General features: G+C 44.5%; 1 protein-coding gene across 2 annotated transcripts in view; it reads left to right on the top strand.

Annotated features, from left to right (window-relative positions):
• Positions 1 to 14952, top strand: part of CNIH3 (cornichon family AMPA receptor auxiliary protein 3) — a 117896-nt gene that overhangs the window by 38162 nt on the left and 64782 nt on the right. Inside the window, exons 2-3 of one of the 2 annotated variants that reach the window (XM_024753157.1) lie at positions 9301 to 9369; positions 14787 to 14834. In XM_024753157.1, coding sequence (XP_024608925.1) covers positions 9301 to 9369; positions 14787 to 14834 — 117 coding nt within the window. The remainder of the gene's footprint in view (positions 1 to 9300; positions 9370 to 14786; positions 14835 to 14952) is intronic. The other variant, XM_024753158.1, reaches the window with a different exon arrangement.

The following is a 14952-nucleotide window of genomic DNA, read 5'->3' as shown; positions in this document are numbered from 1 at the left end:
AAACGCACTCAGTTCTGTGAGTAACGTAGAGGCCGTATCACCAATGGAGCAGTTGGGCTGAGCAGGGTTTCAGCTCACAGGTCTGCTTCGCGGAGCCGGTTAGATGAGTCCCACACCAGGTGGGATTCTTGGTCAGTCCTGCTCTTGGCCTCATCCCCTCCCAGTGTCTCTTTCTATCACTGGGCTTCAGCTGCCGTGGCCTTTCGGCACCTCATCCCTGCCGACCTTGTTTCCCACTAGGGCCTCTGCAGGCCCTAGTAACTTCCTTCTGGAAATTTCCACGTCTGGCTCCTGGTCATTCAGCCTCTCACCTGAAACGGCACCTCCTCCAAGAGGCCTTCCTTGACCACCCCCCAATTCTAAGTCTTCCTATCACCCTGTTGTATTATACTTCCTTCAGGCAGCCTATCATTTTAAGATATTTTTCTTGTTTATTTATTGATTCCATCCCCTGCCCCTGTCTGTGAGCACAGGGACCTTATCTTCTGGCTCACCACTGTATTCCAGAGCCAAGAGCAGTGCCAGGGACATGGTGGGTGCCTAGGAAAGAGTCTTTTGGGCATCTTTAATAACTCAACACTTTCTTTTAACGATTTCAAGTCACAGAGAGACAACGCACTGTGCTACATGGAGCGTCAGCTGATCAGGATTCAGAAACCCGGATCCTGGTGTGGGCTGTTACTCACCCACTGTGCCATGGCCAGTACTTCATTCAAACGCTCTGCCTGGGGCTTGGTTTCCCGAACTGTACACTAGAGGGACATCCAGTGCACGGAGTCCTTGTGCAGATGGAATGTTTCAGTGAGATAATGTGATACAAATCCAAGATTGTGAGGCTTCAACCAGTGTAGATCTTTCAGAAACCAGAGGACACTGTGGAACGAACACAGGGGAGAGAATGTTCCAGACAAAAGAGGCTTCTCCCAATGCTAAACTCTGTGATGGGGCAGCCCTGGGGACTTATTAGCTAATGGAGGTTGACTTTTCTCTCATTCTTACTCTTCCAGGAAGGTTTTTTCATAGTAGAGCATAGTTATTTTTAGCAGAATAACTGTTTCAGACAAGCAAGGTGACTTTTGATCTCCTAATTATAAACGCTGTGGGCCTAAAGAAAGAAGCCTTCTTGAGATGCTTTGTAGAGGATTTCTGTAATTCCCTGCCTCTTGAAGTGGGTCCAGGCTGCTTCCCACCTGGGGATGAGGCCCGATGGGATGGAGGCTGTCTAGAGTTAGGGCTGACCCACACCCGGCTGACATTGCACAAGAGGGGCTCTGATCCCTGGTGAGGCCCCTCACAGGGCCTTCATTTTGACCAGTGAATTTTTATTGAAGTATGGTTGGTTTACAATGTTGTGTTAGTTTCTGATATACAGCAAGGTGATTCAGTTTTATGTGTATACTTTTTTAGATTCTCTTCCATTATAGATTATTACAAGATATTGAATATAGTTCCCTGTGCTAAACAGTAGGACCTTGTTGTTTATCTATTTTATATCTAGTAGTGCGTATCTGTTAATCCCAAGCTCCTAATTTATCCCTCCCCCCCTTTCCCCTTTAGTAACCATAAATTTGTTTCTATGTCTGTGAGTCTATTTCAGTTTTGTAAAAAAGCCCATTTGTATCATTCTTTTAGATTCCACATATAAGTGATGTCATATGATACTTGTCTTTCTCTGTCTGACTTACTTCACTTAGTATGATAATCTCTAGTTCCGTCTATGTTGCTGCAAATGACATTATTTCATTCTTTTTTATGGCTGAGTAACATTCCATGGTATATATATATACCACATCTTTATCTATTCATCTGTCAATGGACATTTAGGTGGCTTCCATGTCTTGGCTACTGTAAATAGTGGTGCCATGAACATTGGGGCCCATACATCTTTTCAAATTTTTTTTTTCAACTTTGAGACATTTTATTTTATTTATTTATTTATTTGCGGTACGCGGGCCTCTCACTGTTGTGGCCTCTCTCGTTGCAGAGCACAGCCTCCGGACACGCAGGCCCAGCGGCCATGGCCCACGGGCCCAGCCGCTCCGCGGCATGTGGGATCTTCCCGGACCGGGGCATGAACCCGTGTCCCCTGCATCGGCAGGCGGACTCTCAACCACTGCGCCACCAAGGAGGCCCACATCTTTTCAAATTTGAGTTTTCATCTTTTCCATATATATGCCTATGAGTGGGATTGCTGGATTGTATGGTAGCTCTATTTTTTTTTTTTTTAAGGAAACTCCATACTGTTTTCCATAGTGGCTTCGCAGGCCCAGCGGCCATGGCTCACGGGCCCAGCCGCTCCGCGGCATGTGGGATCTTCCCGGACCGGGGCATGAACCCGTGTCCCCTGCATCGGCAGGCGGACTCTCAACCACTGCGCCACCAAGGAGGCCCACATCTTTTCAAATTTGAGTTTTCATCTTTTCCATATATATGCCTATGAGTGGGATTGCTGGATTGTATGGTAGCTCTATTTTTTTTTTTTTTTAAGGAAACTCCATACTGTTTTCCATAGTGGCTGCACCAGTTTACATTCCCACCAGCAGTGTAGGAGGGTCATCTTTTCTCCACACCCTCTCCAGCATTTATTATTCGTAGGCTTTCTAATGATGGCCATTCTGACTGGTGTGAGGTGATACCTCATTGTAGTTTTGATTTGCATTTCTCTAGTATTAGTGGTGTTGAGTGTCTTTTCATGTGCCTATTTGCCATCTGTATGTCTTCTTTGCAGGAATGTCTATTTAGGTCTCCTGCCCAGTTTTTGATTTTTCGTATTTTGATACTGAGCTATATCAGCTCTTTGTATAATTTGGAAATTAATTCCTTGTCAGTCGTATCACTTGCAGATATTTTCTCCCATTCTGTAGGTTGTCTTTTCGTTTGGTTTATGGTGTCCTTTGGTGTGCAAAAGCTTATAAGTTTGATTTGATTAGGTCTCTCTCTCTCTCTCTTTTTTTTTTTTTGCTTTTATTTCTTTTGCCTTAGGAGACTGCCCTAAGAAAACATTGCTATGGTTTACATCAGAGAATGTTTTGCCTGTGTTCTCTTCTAGGAATTTTATGGTGTCATGTCTTATATTTAAGTCTTTAACCCATTTTGAGTTTATTTTTGTGTGTGGTGTGAGACAGTGTTCTAACTTCATTGATTTACATGCAGCTGTCCAGCTCCCCCAGCACCACTTGCTGAAGAGACTGTCTTTTCTCCATTGTATATCCTTGCCTCCTTTGTCGAAGATTACTTGACTGTAGGTGTGAAGATTTATTTCTGGGCTCTCTATTCTGTTCCATTGATACGTATGTCTGTTTTTGTGCCAATACCATGCTGTTTTGATGACCGCAGCTTTGTAGTATTGTCTGAATTTGAGAGGGTTATGCCTCCTGCTTCGTTCTTTTTCCTCAGGATTGCTTTGGCAATTCTGGATCTTTTGTGCTTCCATATAAATTTTAGGATTATTTGTTCTATTTCTGTAAAATATGTCATGGGTACTTTGATAGGGATCACATAAAATCTGTAGATTGCTTTGGGTAGTAAGGCCATTTTAACAATATTAATTCTTCCAAAGGCCAGTGAATTGTTGATTCATGATCCTGGGGCCAGGGGTGCTGGGGAGCAGCTGGATGGTTTGGGTCAGGACTTTTGGGGGATGAGTTAGCCCAAGACTAGTGGTGGCAGAGTCAGGGCTCAAGTTTCACAGAAACAGCTTCTCATCGAGTGTGTTTCTCTTCTTGGAGCTCCCTTCCTTTCTGGACTTCTCTGTGGACTCCCCAGCCCCTGGCTCTGCCTCTCTTGGAGCCTCCAGCTCCATACACAACTAGGTCCTGGCATCTGACCTTCTCTTCCTCTTGAGCATCACCTCCTGCACAGCCCAGCTCCAGGCAAGGTCATAGACAATCTGATTAGCTAGAACCTCTGTTATGCAGCTTGTGGAAGAACTGTTTCTCTTGCTTTGTTTCCACTGTTCAGCTGCTGCCTTTTCTAGCCTTTTCTGTGCTCACTCAAGCCTCCATCTCAAAAGTTTAGCAAGAAAACCAAGAGGGGAGATACCCTATGAGGGAAAATGAAACAAGCAGTGAGGGTGGCTCGGAATATAAATTCGACCTATAAATTTGACAACTTTGGTGAAATCAGCCAGTTCCTTAAGGTCACAAATGCTCCAAGCTCATGTAATAAGAAATAAATAAACAGATAGTCCTAAATCTATTAAAGAAATTGAATTTTTAGTTTAAACCATAAAGAAAACCCTAGGTTTTAGAAGAAAAACCTAGGAGAAAATCTCTGTGGCCTTAAGAGTTCTTAGATCCAAAAGAGTTCTTAGATCCAACACCAAAAGTATGATCAATATAAGAAAAACTGATAAATTGGATAAACTGTTAAATGTTAAAATGAAAAACTTTTGCTCTGAGAAACATCCTATAAAGAATGAAAAGACAAGATACAGAATAGAAGAAAATATTTGCATATGATACAAATGAACTTATTTACAAAACAGAAATAGACTCACAGACAAAGAAAACAAACTTGTGGTTACCAAAGGGGAAAGTGGGGTGGGGGGATAAATTAGGAGTTTGGGATTAACAGATACGCACTACTATATATAAAAGATAAACAACAAGGTCCTACTGTATAGCACAATATCTTGTAACAAACCATAATGGAAAAGAATATGAAAAATAATATATCTATATACATACAGCTGAATCACTTTGCTATACGCCAGAAACTAACACAATATTATAAATCAACTATTCTTCAATTAAAAAAATTTTTTAAATTCGCAATTTGCATAGCTGACAAAGGACTTGTATCCAGAATGTATAAAGAATTCTCAAAAATCATCAATAAGAAAGCAGCTAAATTTAAGAAAATAAAATAGGCAAATGATTTAAACACACACTTCACCAAAGAAGACACACAGATGGCCATTAAGCCCATGAAAAGCTGCTCAACATAATTAGTCATTGGAGAAATGCATATTAAAATTATAATGAGATACCTCTACACACCCATTGAAATGGCTAAAATGAAAGAAACCCAAACTGACAATACTAAGTTTTGGTGAGGAAGTGGAGTGACTGGAACTCTCATATGTTGCTGGTGGGCATACAGAATGGTACAGCCACTTTGGAAAAGAGTTTTTCCATTTCTTTTATAAACATACACTTACCACATGAACCAGCGATCCATTTCCTCTTTGCCAAAGAAAATTGAAAACTTACATTTAGATGAAAACTGTTATGCAGATGTCTCTAGCAGCTTTATTCATAACTGTAAAAAACTGGAAACAACCCACCTGTTCTTTAACAGGTGAATGAATAAACTGTGGTTCGTCTCTGTAATGGAATACTACTCAGCAACAAAAAGGAACAAACTGATGATACAGGCGACAACGTGGCTGAATCTTAAATGCATTACCTTAAGTGAACGAAACCAGACTCAAAAGCCAAGATACGGCGTGGTGGCACTTACATGACTTTCTGGAAAAGACAAAACTATAGGGATGGAGAAGAGGTTCATGGTTGCCGGGTCGGGGTAGGGGGTGGGAGTGAGGTTAGGGTTAGGGATGGGGGAAGGGTTGGCTCCAAAGGAGCAACAGGAGAGAATTTTGGGGGGTGATGGAGCCGTTCCGTGTTTTGACTGTGGAGGTGCTGGGATATGATGAGCGTGCAGTAAATGTTAGCTATTATTATAGTCGTCTTGTTTATATAGCACGTATCACATTGTAGCAGAATGATTTGTTTACATGCTTGTCTTCCTTTCTAGCCCAGGAACTTGGTGAGGACAAGATCTGTATCTTGTTGATTTTTGTACCTGCGGGGGCTAGCCCCGTCAGTGCCTGTGTGTGAAAGGTGCTCACTGAATGTTTGTCAAGTGAATGGAAGGATCATTTAGTGAGTAGTTAGCGGGGGTAGGGATGCTGAAAGCCTTTATCCTCACTGTGCACATCGTCATCACCATCATCACCATCATCAGAAAGTACCCATTATCTCATGGAGCTCAAAGGCGTAAGCTGCACTCTGGCCTTCCTCTCTTCACACCCTCCTCCAAGTCGGGACCTGAGTTGAACAGTGGTTGCCCGCTCTCAGGTGCACTTAGCAACTCGGAATCCCCATGGCTCCTCTCCTGCTGCTTTATGCACCGGCAGCCTTTGCTCCCTTCAGCCCAGACCCACGTCCCGGCACTTAGACAGGGACATGGGCCCAGGTCAGGGCTGGAGGTGGGAATTACACAAGTGTGTCTTCAGTCATGGCCATGACGTAGGGCTTGACTCCTTCCGTCACTGAGCTTCCGGCCTCTTTGGGGAGCTTATATATGCTGCACCAACAGTTATTGGGTTCTGATGCTATCCAGAGATTTACTTTCAGTTGACTGGATCAAAATATGATGAATTGTCTTTATAATTAGGTAAATAATGAGCCGAAAGATTGCTTATGTCAGCCTCCTGGGAGCTAGGAGTGGCGAGCTTTGGGTTCTGCCCTTGGTCCTGCTCTGTTTGTATTTAGATCACGGTGAATGTGGATAATGAACACATTATGTTCATTAGGATTTGTAGTTGGGAGATAGATATATCTCAACAGATTAGACCCATAGGGAGGAATTAAAAGGGATAAATGTCAGTTTCTGCTCTTAGGTGTCCAAATCCAATAATGGACATGTTGGAATGAGGTGGGCTTAGTTAAACTGAAGCACATGAAGAAGACCTGGGCTTTTAGGCAATGCAAGCTCGATGTGAAACCAGGAGTGTGATGTGGCTACCAGTAGGTTAATGCTATCAGGTTACATTAACAGAGGCATAGTTTACAGAACAGAGGAGGGGAGTGAGACGTTTACTCTCTGAGCCAGCTGACCTCACCTTGAGTATGGTGTTCAGTTCTGACAGTCATGTTTTAGTAAAGACATTTACAACCTGTAATGTCAGTGAAGGGAAATCAGAATGATGAGGTAACTTAGTGCCAGTTAATCTAAGTAAAGGTTGGAGAGATTTCGCCTGAAGAAGAAAGATTGGCTGCATTCACCATAGCCGGCAATACTTAAAGGGGTTTCTTGTGGAAGAGTGATTCAACGATTCTCTGTGCCTCTAAAGCAGTGCTGTACACAATAGAACTTTCTGTGATGATGGGAATGTTTTACCTCTGTGCTGTTTAATAGCTACTAGACAGATGTGATTTTGAGCAATTAAAGTGTAGTGACCGAATTTTACATTTAATTTTAACTAATTAAAATAGCCAAATGTGGCTACCATATTGGACACTGCCACTCTAGAGGAGAAATAAAAGAATAGAATAGGGGTTGGCAAATTTTTTTTTTGTAAAGGGTGAGATACTAACTATTTTGGGCTTTGCTGGCCATATGGTGTTTGTGCAGCTACTGAGCTCTGCCATCATAGTGTAAGAATATAGACCATATATAAAAGAATCATTGTGTCTATGTTCCAATGAACCTTTATTGATGGAAATTGAAATTTGAATATGATATAGTTTTTACATGCCACAAAATAGTATTCTTCTTTTGATTTTTTTCTACTATATTAAAGGTGTAAAAACCATTGTTAGCTCACAGGTTGTACAGAAATGTGTGGCAGGCTAGATTTGGCCCGCAGGCTGTAGTTTGCTGACCCTGGCTTAGTGTGTGGGTGAAAACCGTAGGGAGTTATATGTAAGTTCAGTAAAGGAAGATGATGATTAATTAGAGGTAACCAGGGATGGAAGGAGCGTCTTCAGTAAGTGGTGAGTTTCTTGTTACTACAGGGTTCAGGTATAGGCTGGATAATGAACTATCTTGTGAGGGATGATATAGAAATGTGTCTATTTAATATAACTTGTACTAGAATTTCCCCCTAATTCTGCAGGAGTATTGAAATCAGGATGACACGTGATTGCTCTAAAAGCATACTTGCTTTTTCGAGGGAAGCGTGTTGTTTTCCCTCACTTGGTACTTACTTTCACCTCCATGCTGCAGGAACAGGGACTGTTGAGGGTGGGGTGGCAGCTTCATTGCTTCAGCAATTCTGCCAAGTGTTCAGGGACCCCTGGGATGTGCCTTCCTGGGGGAGTTGGTTTGTCCATTTGTGTGCAGCCCAGGAGAGGACCTAAGACATCCACACCCTAAGAGAGGACACTCTCCTGTCTGAATACCACCTTATTCTGTCCCTGAGTCTCCCTGGGGACATCTGGGGGACAAGGTGGGCCGGGGTTAGGAAGCTTCACCTCTAGTTAGTTCTTTCTGTGCCTGAGTCACGCCTCGTTCTGTGACCAGAGAAGGTCACTTCCAACATTCTCCCCTCCAGACAAAGGGGGAGACCATTGCTCTCTGGGGACCTCTGAGTCTCTGTCCAGAATGACCTTGAGAACCCAAGTCCAATGGACCAAGGTGTGACGCCTTGACTGTCCAGGAGCTGATCGTCCAGGCTGTGGACGGCTAGAGATTGGGTTGTTTCTATTCCTGTCAACTCTGCTTTCTTGATTTTTCTCTTCTCCCATTTGCCTGACTTCTATCCATTTAACTTCTAATCAGCATCTCTGCCAGAATAAACAAAAATAAAAAGTAAACAGCTTTTTCCTGAAGGAGAAAATGGAAAGTGCTGGTTTGAAGTTTTAAATTTTTGTATGCCTTTATCCAAACCTCAAACTACTCTCATCGAAACAGAGTTATCTCTACATTTTTGTGAAGCACAGGAAACTTAAAAAACTTTATTTTGGGGATTTAAAAAATTGAGATATATTTGACATACAGCATTGAGTACTAAGGTGTACAGCCTAGAGATTTCCTACATTTATGTTGCAATATGGTTGCCACTGCAGCGTTAGCTAACACCTCTGTCCCATCACATAGTTACCATTTCTTCAAGTACTGGGAACAATTAAGATCTAGTCTCTTAGCAAGTTTAATGTTTATAATACGATTTTGTTGTCTATGATCACTGTACTGTGTTAGGTCTCCAGGACTTATTTATCTGTTAGTTTTAAGTATCTACCTTTAAACAACATCCCTCCCGTTCTACGGCATGTGGGATCTTCCCGAACCAGGGCACGAACCCGTGTGGCCTGCGTCGGCAGGCGGACTCTCCACCATTGCGCCACCAGGGAAGCCCTCTTTTGGGGATTTTTAAGCATACACAGACATAGACAGGAGAGTACAATCAACCCCAGGTGCCCATTACCAGCTTTGACAGTGATTGACTCCTGGCCAGTCTTGTGTCATTGATATACTTTGCCCGCCTCCTGAGTTATTTTGGACCAAGTTCAGAGGAAGCTTTTGATGTGGTGCATTGACACTAACATCTTGATTCTGTGTTTTCTGTTTCAGATAATTGCCTTTGATGAGTTAAGGACGGATTTTAAGAACCCCATCGACCAGTGCAACCCTGTTCACGCGGTAAGTGGTGGGTGCTGGTGACCTGAAGGGTGGTGTCACCCCAGGCCACCCAGGGTCTGTGAAGGAGGGCGAGGTCTCCATGAGGAGGATGAGTGAAGCGAAGGCTCGGCCCGGGCTGCACCTCCATGCCTGGCTCGGGGCGGTCCTTCCTCAGGCGGTTGAGGTCTCCATTTATCATGCAAAGTCAAGTACAGCAGTCCCACCCCCCGGGTGGGAGAGGTCTGTGTGATGTGGCTGCGGAGTCCTCAAGGCCCCATGTTAGTGGGTTTTGGCTACACCCCCTTAAACAAGGAGAGAGGCTCAGGCTGGCCACCATGTTGGCAGGTGTAGGATTATCACCATGGCTGTCCCCGCTCTGCACTTGGCCAGGTTTCTCCGAGGGAGGCTTGCAGGGCGGTTGATGTATGCAGCTACTCACCCCATATCCGTCACCCGGGAAGCATTCATCTCGGGAGGCTCTGCAGGCCTGAGGTCAGCTTGCCTCCCCCTGGGGAACCCGATGCCGTCTGGTTGTCCGGTCCGGGTTCAGCATGTGAGAGACCTCCTACCCGAGCACCTGCTCTTCCCAGAGTTCTGCTGCGCCATCTGGCTTGTCGGACCGTGCCTGCTGCCCTCCCACGTGCCCTGGAATGGATGCAGAAAGAGGCCTCGACGCGGGGAGAGGAGGGGGACCTCACGTCTGTTGAGTGGGGGTGGGTGTTGGCTGTCCGCCCCTCTACTCAATGCAGCCCACATCCCAGAGCCAGGCACCAGCCTGCCTGTGGACAGAGCCTTTTCCGGGCCCAAAGGATGGAGCTCACAGTTCATGCGAGTCCATCTCTCAGTCTAAACTCGCTGGACCTGCATGGAGTTGAACTTCCTTCCAGGCCCTGGTTTCCAGTGCTAAGGCACGCTTTGTTTTAATAATTCTGTTGATAGTTTGATAGTTTGAGTCAGAAGTTTTAGAGAGAACACTGGAATTTTCTAGTGTGCATATATATATATGAAAAATATATATTAGTATGAATATTAACCTGGAAGGCTTATGGCATCATTCTTTAGTGACAGGGACAAGAGGTCTGTTCTCCTTAACTGCAGGCCCCCTGAAGAGGGCTGTGCTCTTAGGGAGGTACCAGAAGACCAGGGGAGCAGGCTTTGGTGTCACCCTCTGTAAAGTACAGGGTTATTATTGGAGTTGTTTTTTTGAGTTTTTACTACATGCTAGGACCTATATATATGTAACCTATAATCCTCACAGCTCTGCTAGACAGGCATTATTTACCCAGTTTATAGACTCTTATCCAAGGACTCAAAGCTCATGAGCAGTGAAGTCACGATTGGAGCCCAAGTCTGCCTGTGTTCTTACCACCTACTCTACATTGTGCCTTTAAGAGCCTGATTTTATAATCCCTTTGGCATCAAATTCTTTGATTCTATGAAAGAGAGCCTAACCCTCTCCAAGTCAACTGTGTGAAGCGGAATTTTGTGACAAGTTGGAAGAATCCCTAAGATCCACCTGAAAACTTACTATATCTTATGAAACTTGTCATTATTAAAATCCGTTTTGTTTCCAACTGCCAGCCTCACCACCACCAGTGATAACTTGGCTCCTGTAGGCCTGAACGCGTTGCATCTTTGGGCTCCTTTCTTTCTGGATGTTTTTGTGTTTGGCCCCAGCATCACACACTTGGCTCGTCAACATCGACCAGGTGCACAGAGCTGCCCTAGTCCAAGAGGGTGCTTCTGTTTGGAATGCCAGGGAGTCAATTGCCTGCTTCCCTTCCTCCTGGTGGCTTGGGCTCAAGTTAGAAAGCGGCTCACTTAGAACACCCAGAGTTTCTTGTGTGATCCCAGGGTAAATACTAGTGAAGAAATAGTGCCCTGCCCCTCAATTCCATCATGCGAATTCAACACTGGGGTGGCAGGAGGTTGGCCAAACCATGAGACAGGTTTGTGGAGCCCGTTTCCATCTCACCTTGGCAGGTTCCTTAGTTCGGGCAGAACAAAGAAAATTAGGACCCGTGTATGTCCCACTGGGAGCTTCTGTGCAAGGTCAGTGCAAGGACAGAAACTGCACACAGTAGGCGCTCAAATAACTATTTGTTGATGAAAGAATGAATGACTGAAGGGTGAGGTTGCATAGCAGAGAAGCTGGATCTCAACTCTTTATTCCTATTATTAAAGACACACTTCTTCACAGATGTAGGAAACAAATTTATGATTATCAGGGGAAGTGGGGGATGAATTGGGAGATTGGGATTGACATATACACACCACTATATGTAAAATAGATAACTAATAAGGACCTACTGTATAGTATAGGGAGCTCTACTCAGTACTCTGTAAAGACCTATATGGGAAAAGAATCTTACAAAGAGTGTATATCTGTATATGTATAACTGATTCACTTTACTGTACACCCGAAACTAACACAACTTTGTAAATCAACTATACTCCAATAAAAATTAAAAAGAATAAAGCCACACTTTTAATTAGTTAATGAATTAATTAAGGAATCTGGACCCCGAAGGCCAGACATCTCATGGATAGACTCAAGCCCTTAAGTAAAGGACTCTTGTCTGAGATTTTTTTTAAAAAATCCATAGAAACCCTAAATGGAAGTGTATTAGACACATTTCCCCCAGTTTTTATGATGTTCCTCCCTGGCAGGAACTTAAACGCTTTGGAAGCCTCATTTAACTCATCTTTAAGCTCTTTGGGCCCCTGTAGATCCTCTGAAGCAGCATCTCAGGCTCAGGTGGCTTGACAAAGCTGCTTCCCCGCTCGGTAACTCCAGCCCTGGATGGACTTGTGTAGCAAACAATTGCTGATGGGTGTGATGCTTTTTTTTTTTTTAAAGAAGATGTTGGGGGTAGGAGTTTATTAATTAATTAATTTATTTTGGCTCTGTTGGGTCTTCATTTCTGTGCGAGGGCTTTCTCTAGTTGTGGCAAGCAGGGGCCACTCTTCATCGCGGTGCGCGGGCCTCTCACGATCGCGGCCTCCCTTGTTGCGGAGCACAGGCTCCAGACACGCACAGGCTCGGTAGTTGTGGCTTATGGGCCCAGTCGCTCCGCGGCATGTGGGATCCTCCCAGACCAGGGCTACGAACCCGTGTCCCCTGCATTAGCAGGCAGATTCTCAACCACTGCACCACCGGGGAAGCCCGGTGTGATGCATTTCTAAATCAATGTGCATGAGGCCCACTGGTTCTTTGGATTTAAGCTCCACATATTGTCAGACCCTCTGGGTAGACCCCTCTTCCATGTGGTAGGAAGAGGAGGAATGTTTGTTTTTACTCCTATGCCAGCTGGGCATTTAATATCACTGTAAAGTAATGAGAAATGTCCTTTAGAGGATCTGACTTGCTGGGGAAGGAGCTAGCGTGCGTCCTGAACCTCCCTCTTACATGCCTGTTATCTCACACCTTTTCCCACTATTCTCCATTAGGCAGCCCAGCTGTGTTTGTGCTTGTGTGTGCACGCATGCACACACACGTGTGTTGAGGAGGATGTGGTCTGTCTTCCTAGCCATGTGGATGCTAATTTGTCCTGATGTGGGCTCTTTCCTCTGGGCTTAAAGGGTGCACGGGAATCAGTATATTTATGATTTAATTAGGGAAATTGAAGCATCCCAGCCACCTGTCTTCTCCTGAGCCACGAGGAATCTCATTATGATCACATCGACCGCAACCAAATTGCCTCAGTAATGACGCACTGGGAGACGCCACAGCTGTGTTCAGAGAGGCTTCAGAAATCGCAGAAATCTCTGCGGGAAAGGGGAGGCGGCACTTAGCGTGTTAGGCGAGCACCATCACCTGTGCGGCCCCGGAGCATCTTCCTTTGGCAGCGAGCCAGGCTCTGGAGATAGACTTGGGCATCTTGAAAAGTCTTAGCCCCGGGCATTGCTGGTGTCTAATTGAGTGGGAAGATTGCTTCCTCTAAATACAGCCACTTTAGAAAAATAAAACCGATGGGCAGAGAACTTCCCCACCTCACACACTAATCAGGCAGACATGCTCTTCGCGGCTTGAATGGGAAGCCCTCCCGGGGGACCCGACCGCAGGCTTTGGATGCATGCGTATGTGGTGCCCGTTCTGCGGTTTGACTGTCCTATAGGGACACAGAGGCTGCAGGAAAAAGTACAGAAACCTGTGCTGGGCTGAGAGGGAAGCTGAGCCCATGCTGTGTGCTGGGAAAGTTCAGTTAAGAGCAAATAACTATGACAAGGTAGATGGAGAAAAGCTCAAAGCTCTTTTTTTCCTTTCAATTTCATTGAAATATAACTGACATATAGCAGTGTATTTAGTTTAAGCTGTATAGCACAATGACTTGACTTGTATATATTGCTTAATTGGTTAACATCCATCATTTCATACAGATACAAAAGAGAAAAGAAAAAAAGTGATGAAAATTTTGGGATTTATTCACTTAGCAGCCTTCAAATATGCCACACAGCAGTGTTAGCTATAGTCATCACATTGTACATGACATCCCCAGGAGTTACATCTTATGACTGGAAGATTGTACCTTTTGATCGCCTTTATCCAATTCCCTCTCCAGCTCTGATTACCACAGCTATGAGTTGGTTTTGTTGTTCTTGTTTTGTTTTGTTTTTAGATTCCACATGTAAGTGAGATCATACAGTATTTGTCTTTCTCTGACTTACTTCACTTAACACAGTGCCCTTGAGGTCCATCCATGTTGTTGCAAAAGGCAAGATTTACTTCTTTCTTATGGCTGAATGATATTCCATTATATGTGTGTATACCACAACTGCTTTATCCATTCATTTGTCAATGGACACTTAGGTTGTTTCCATGCCTCGGCTATTGTAAAAACTGCTGTTATGAGCGTGGGGGTGTAGATATCTCTTCAACGTAGTGATTTTGTTTCCTTTGGCTATATCCGGAAGTGGAACGATGGATCATGTGGTACTTCTATTTTTAACTTTTTGAGGAACCTCCATACTGTTTTCCACAGTGGCTGTGTCAATTCACATCCCCACCAACAGTGCACCAGGGTTCCCTTTTTTCCCACAGCCTCACCAGCACTTGTTACCTCTTTTCTTTCTGAGGCTAGTCATTCTAACAGGTGTGAGGTGATAGCTCGTTGTGGGTTTAATTTGCATTTCCCTGGTGATTAGTGATATTGAGCACCTTTTCAGGTACCTGGGGGCCATCTGTATGTCTTCTTTGGAAGAATGTCTATTTTCCTCTGCCCATTTTTAATTGGATCATTTGGTGTTTTGCTGTTGAGTTGTACGAGCAGAAACTCTTGTTAGGGAAAGCCACTTGAGTGAGAGCATGGAGGTCATGACTGGGAGGGATCTGTGGTGGGTTCTGCCTCCTCTACTAGGGGCTGAATGTGGGGCTTCTCATGTTCTTTCAGCAGAAAATCTAACCTCCCGTCTCTTTTCTTTCCCATGCATCCTGATAGAGGGAACGGCTGAGGAACATCGAGCGCATCTGCTTCCTTCTACGAAAGGTCAGTGCAAGCACCCGGTGACGGAATTTGGATGGTCACGGTGGTCACACAGTGGGAGGGGCTGGTGAGGCTCAGTGCCTGCTTCGGTCCTGTCTCCCCACAGAGGCAAATGGTGGCG

The sequence above is a fragment of the Neophocaena asiaeorientalis genome, unplaced genomic scaffold, assembly GCF_003031525.2.
Source record: "Neophocaena asiaeorientalis asiaeorientalis breed wild unplaced genomic scaffold, Neophocaena_asiaeorientalis_V1.1 scaffold634, whole genome shotgun sequence".
Taxonomy (NCBI): domain Eukaryota; kingdom Metazoa; phylum Chordata; class Mammalia; order Artiodactyla; family Phocoenidae; genus Neophocaena; species Neophocaena asiaeorientalis.
This window is presented reverse-complemented; position numbering and strand designations above follow the sequence as displayed.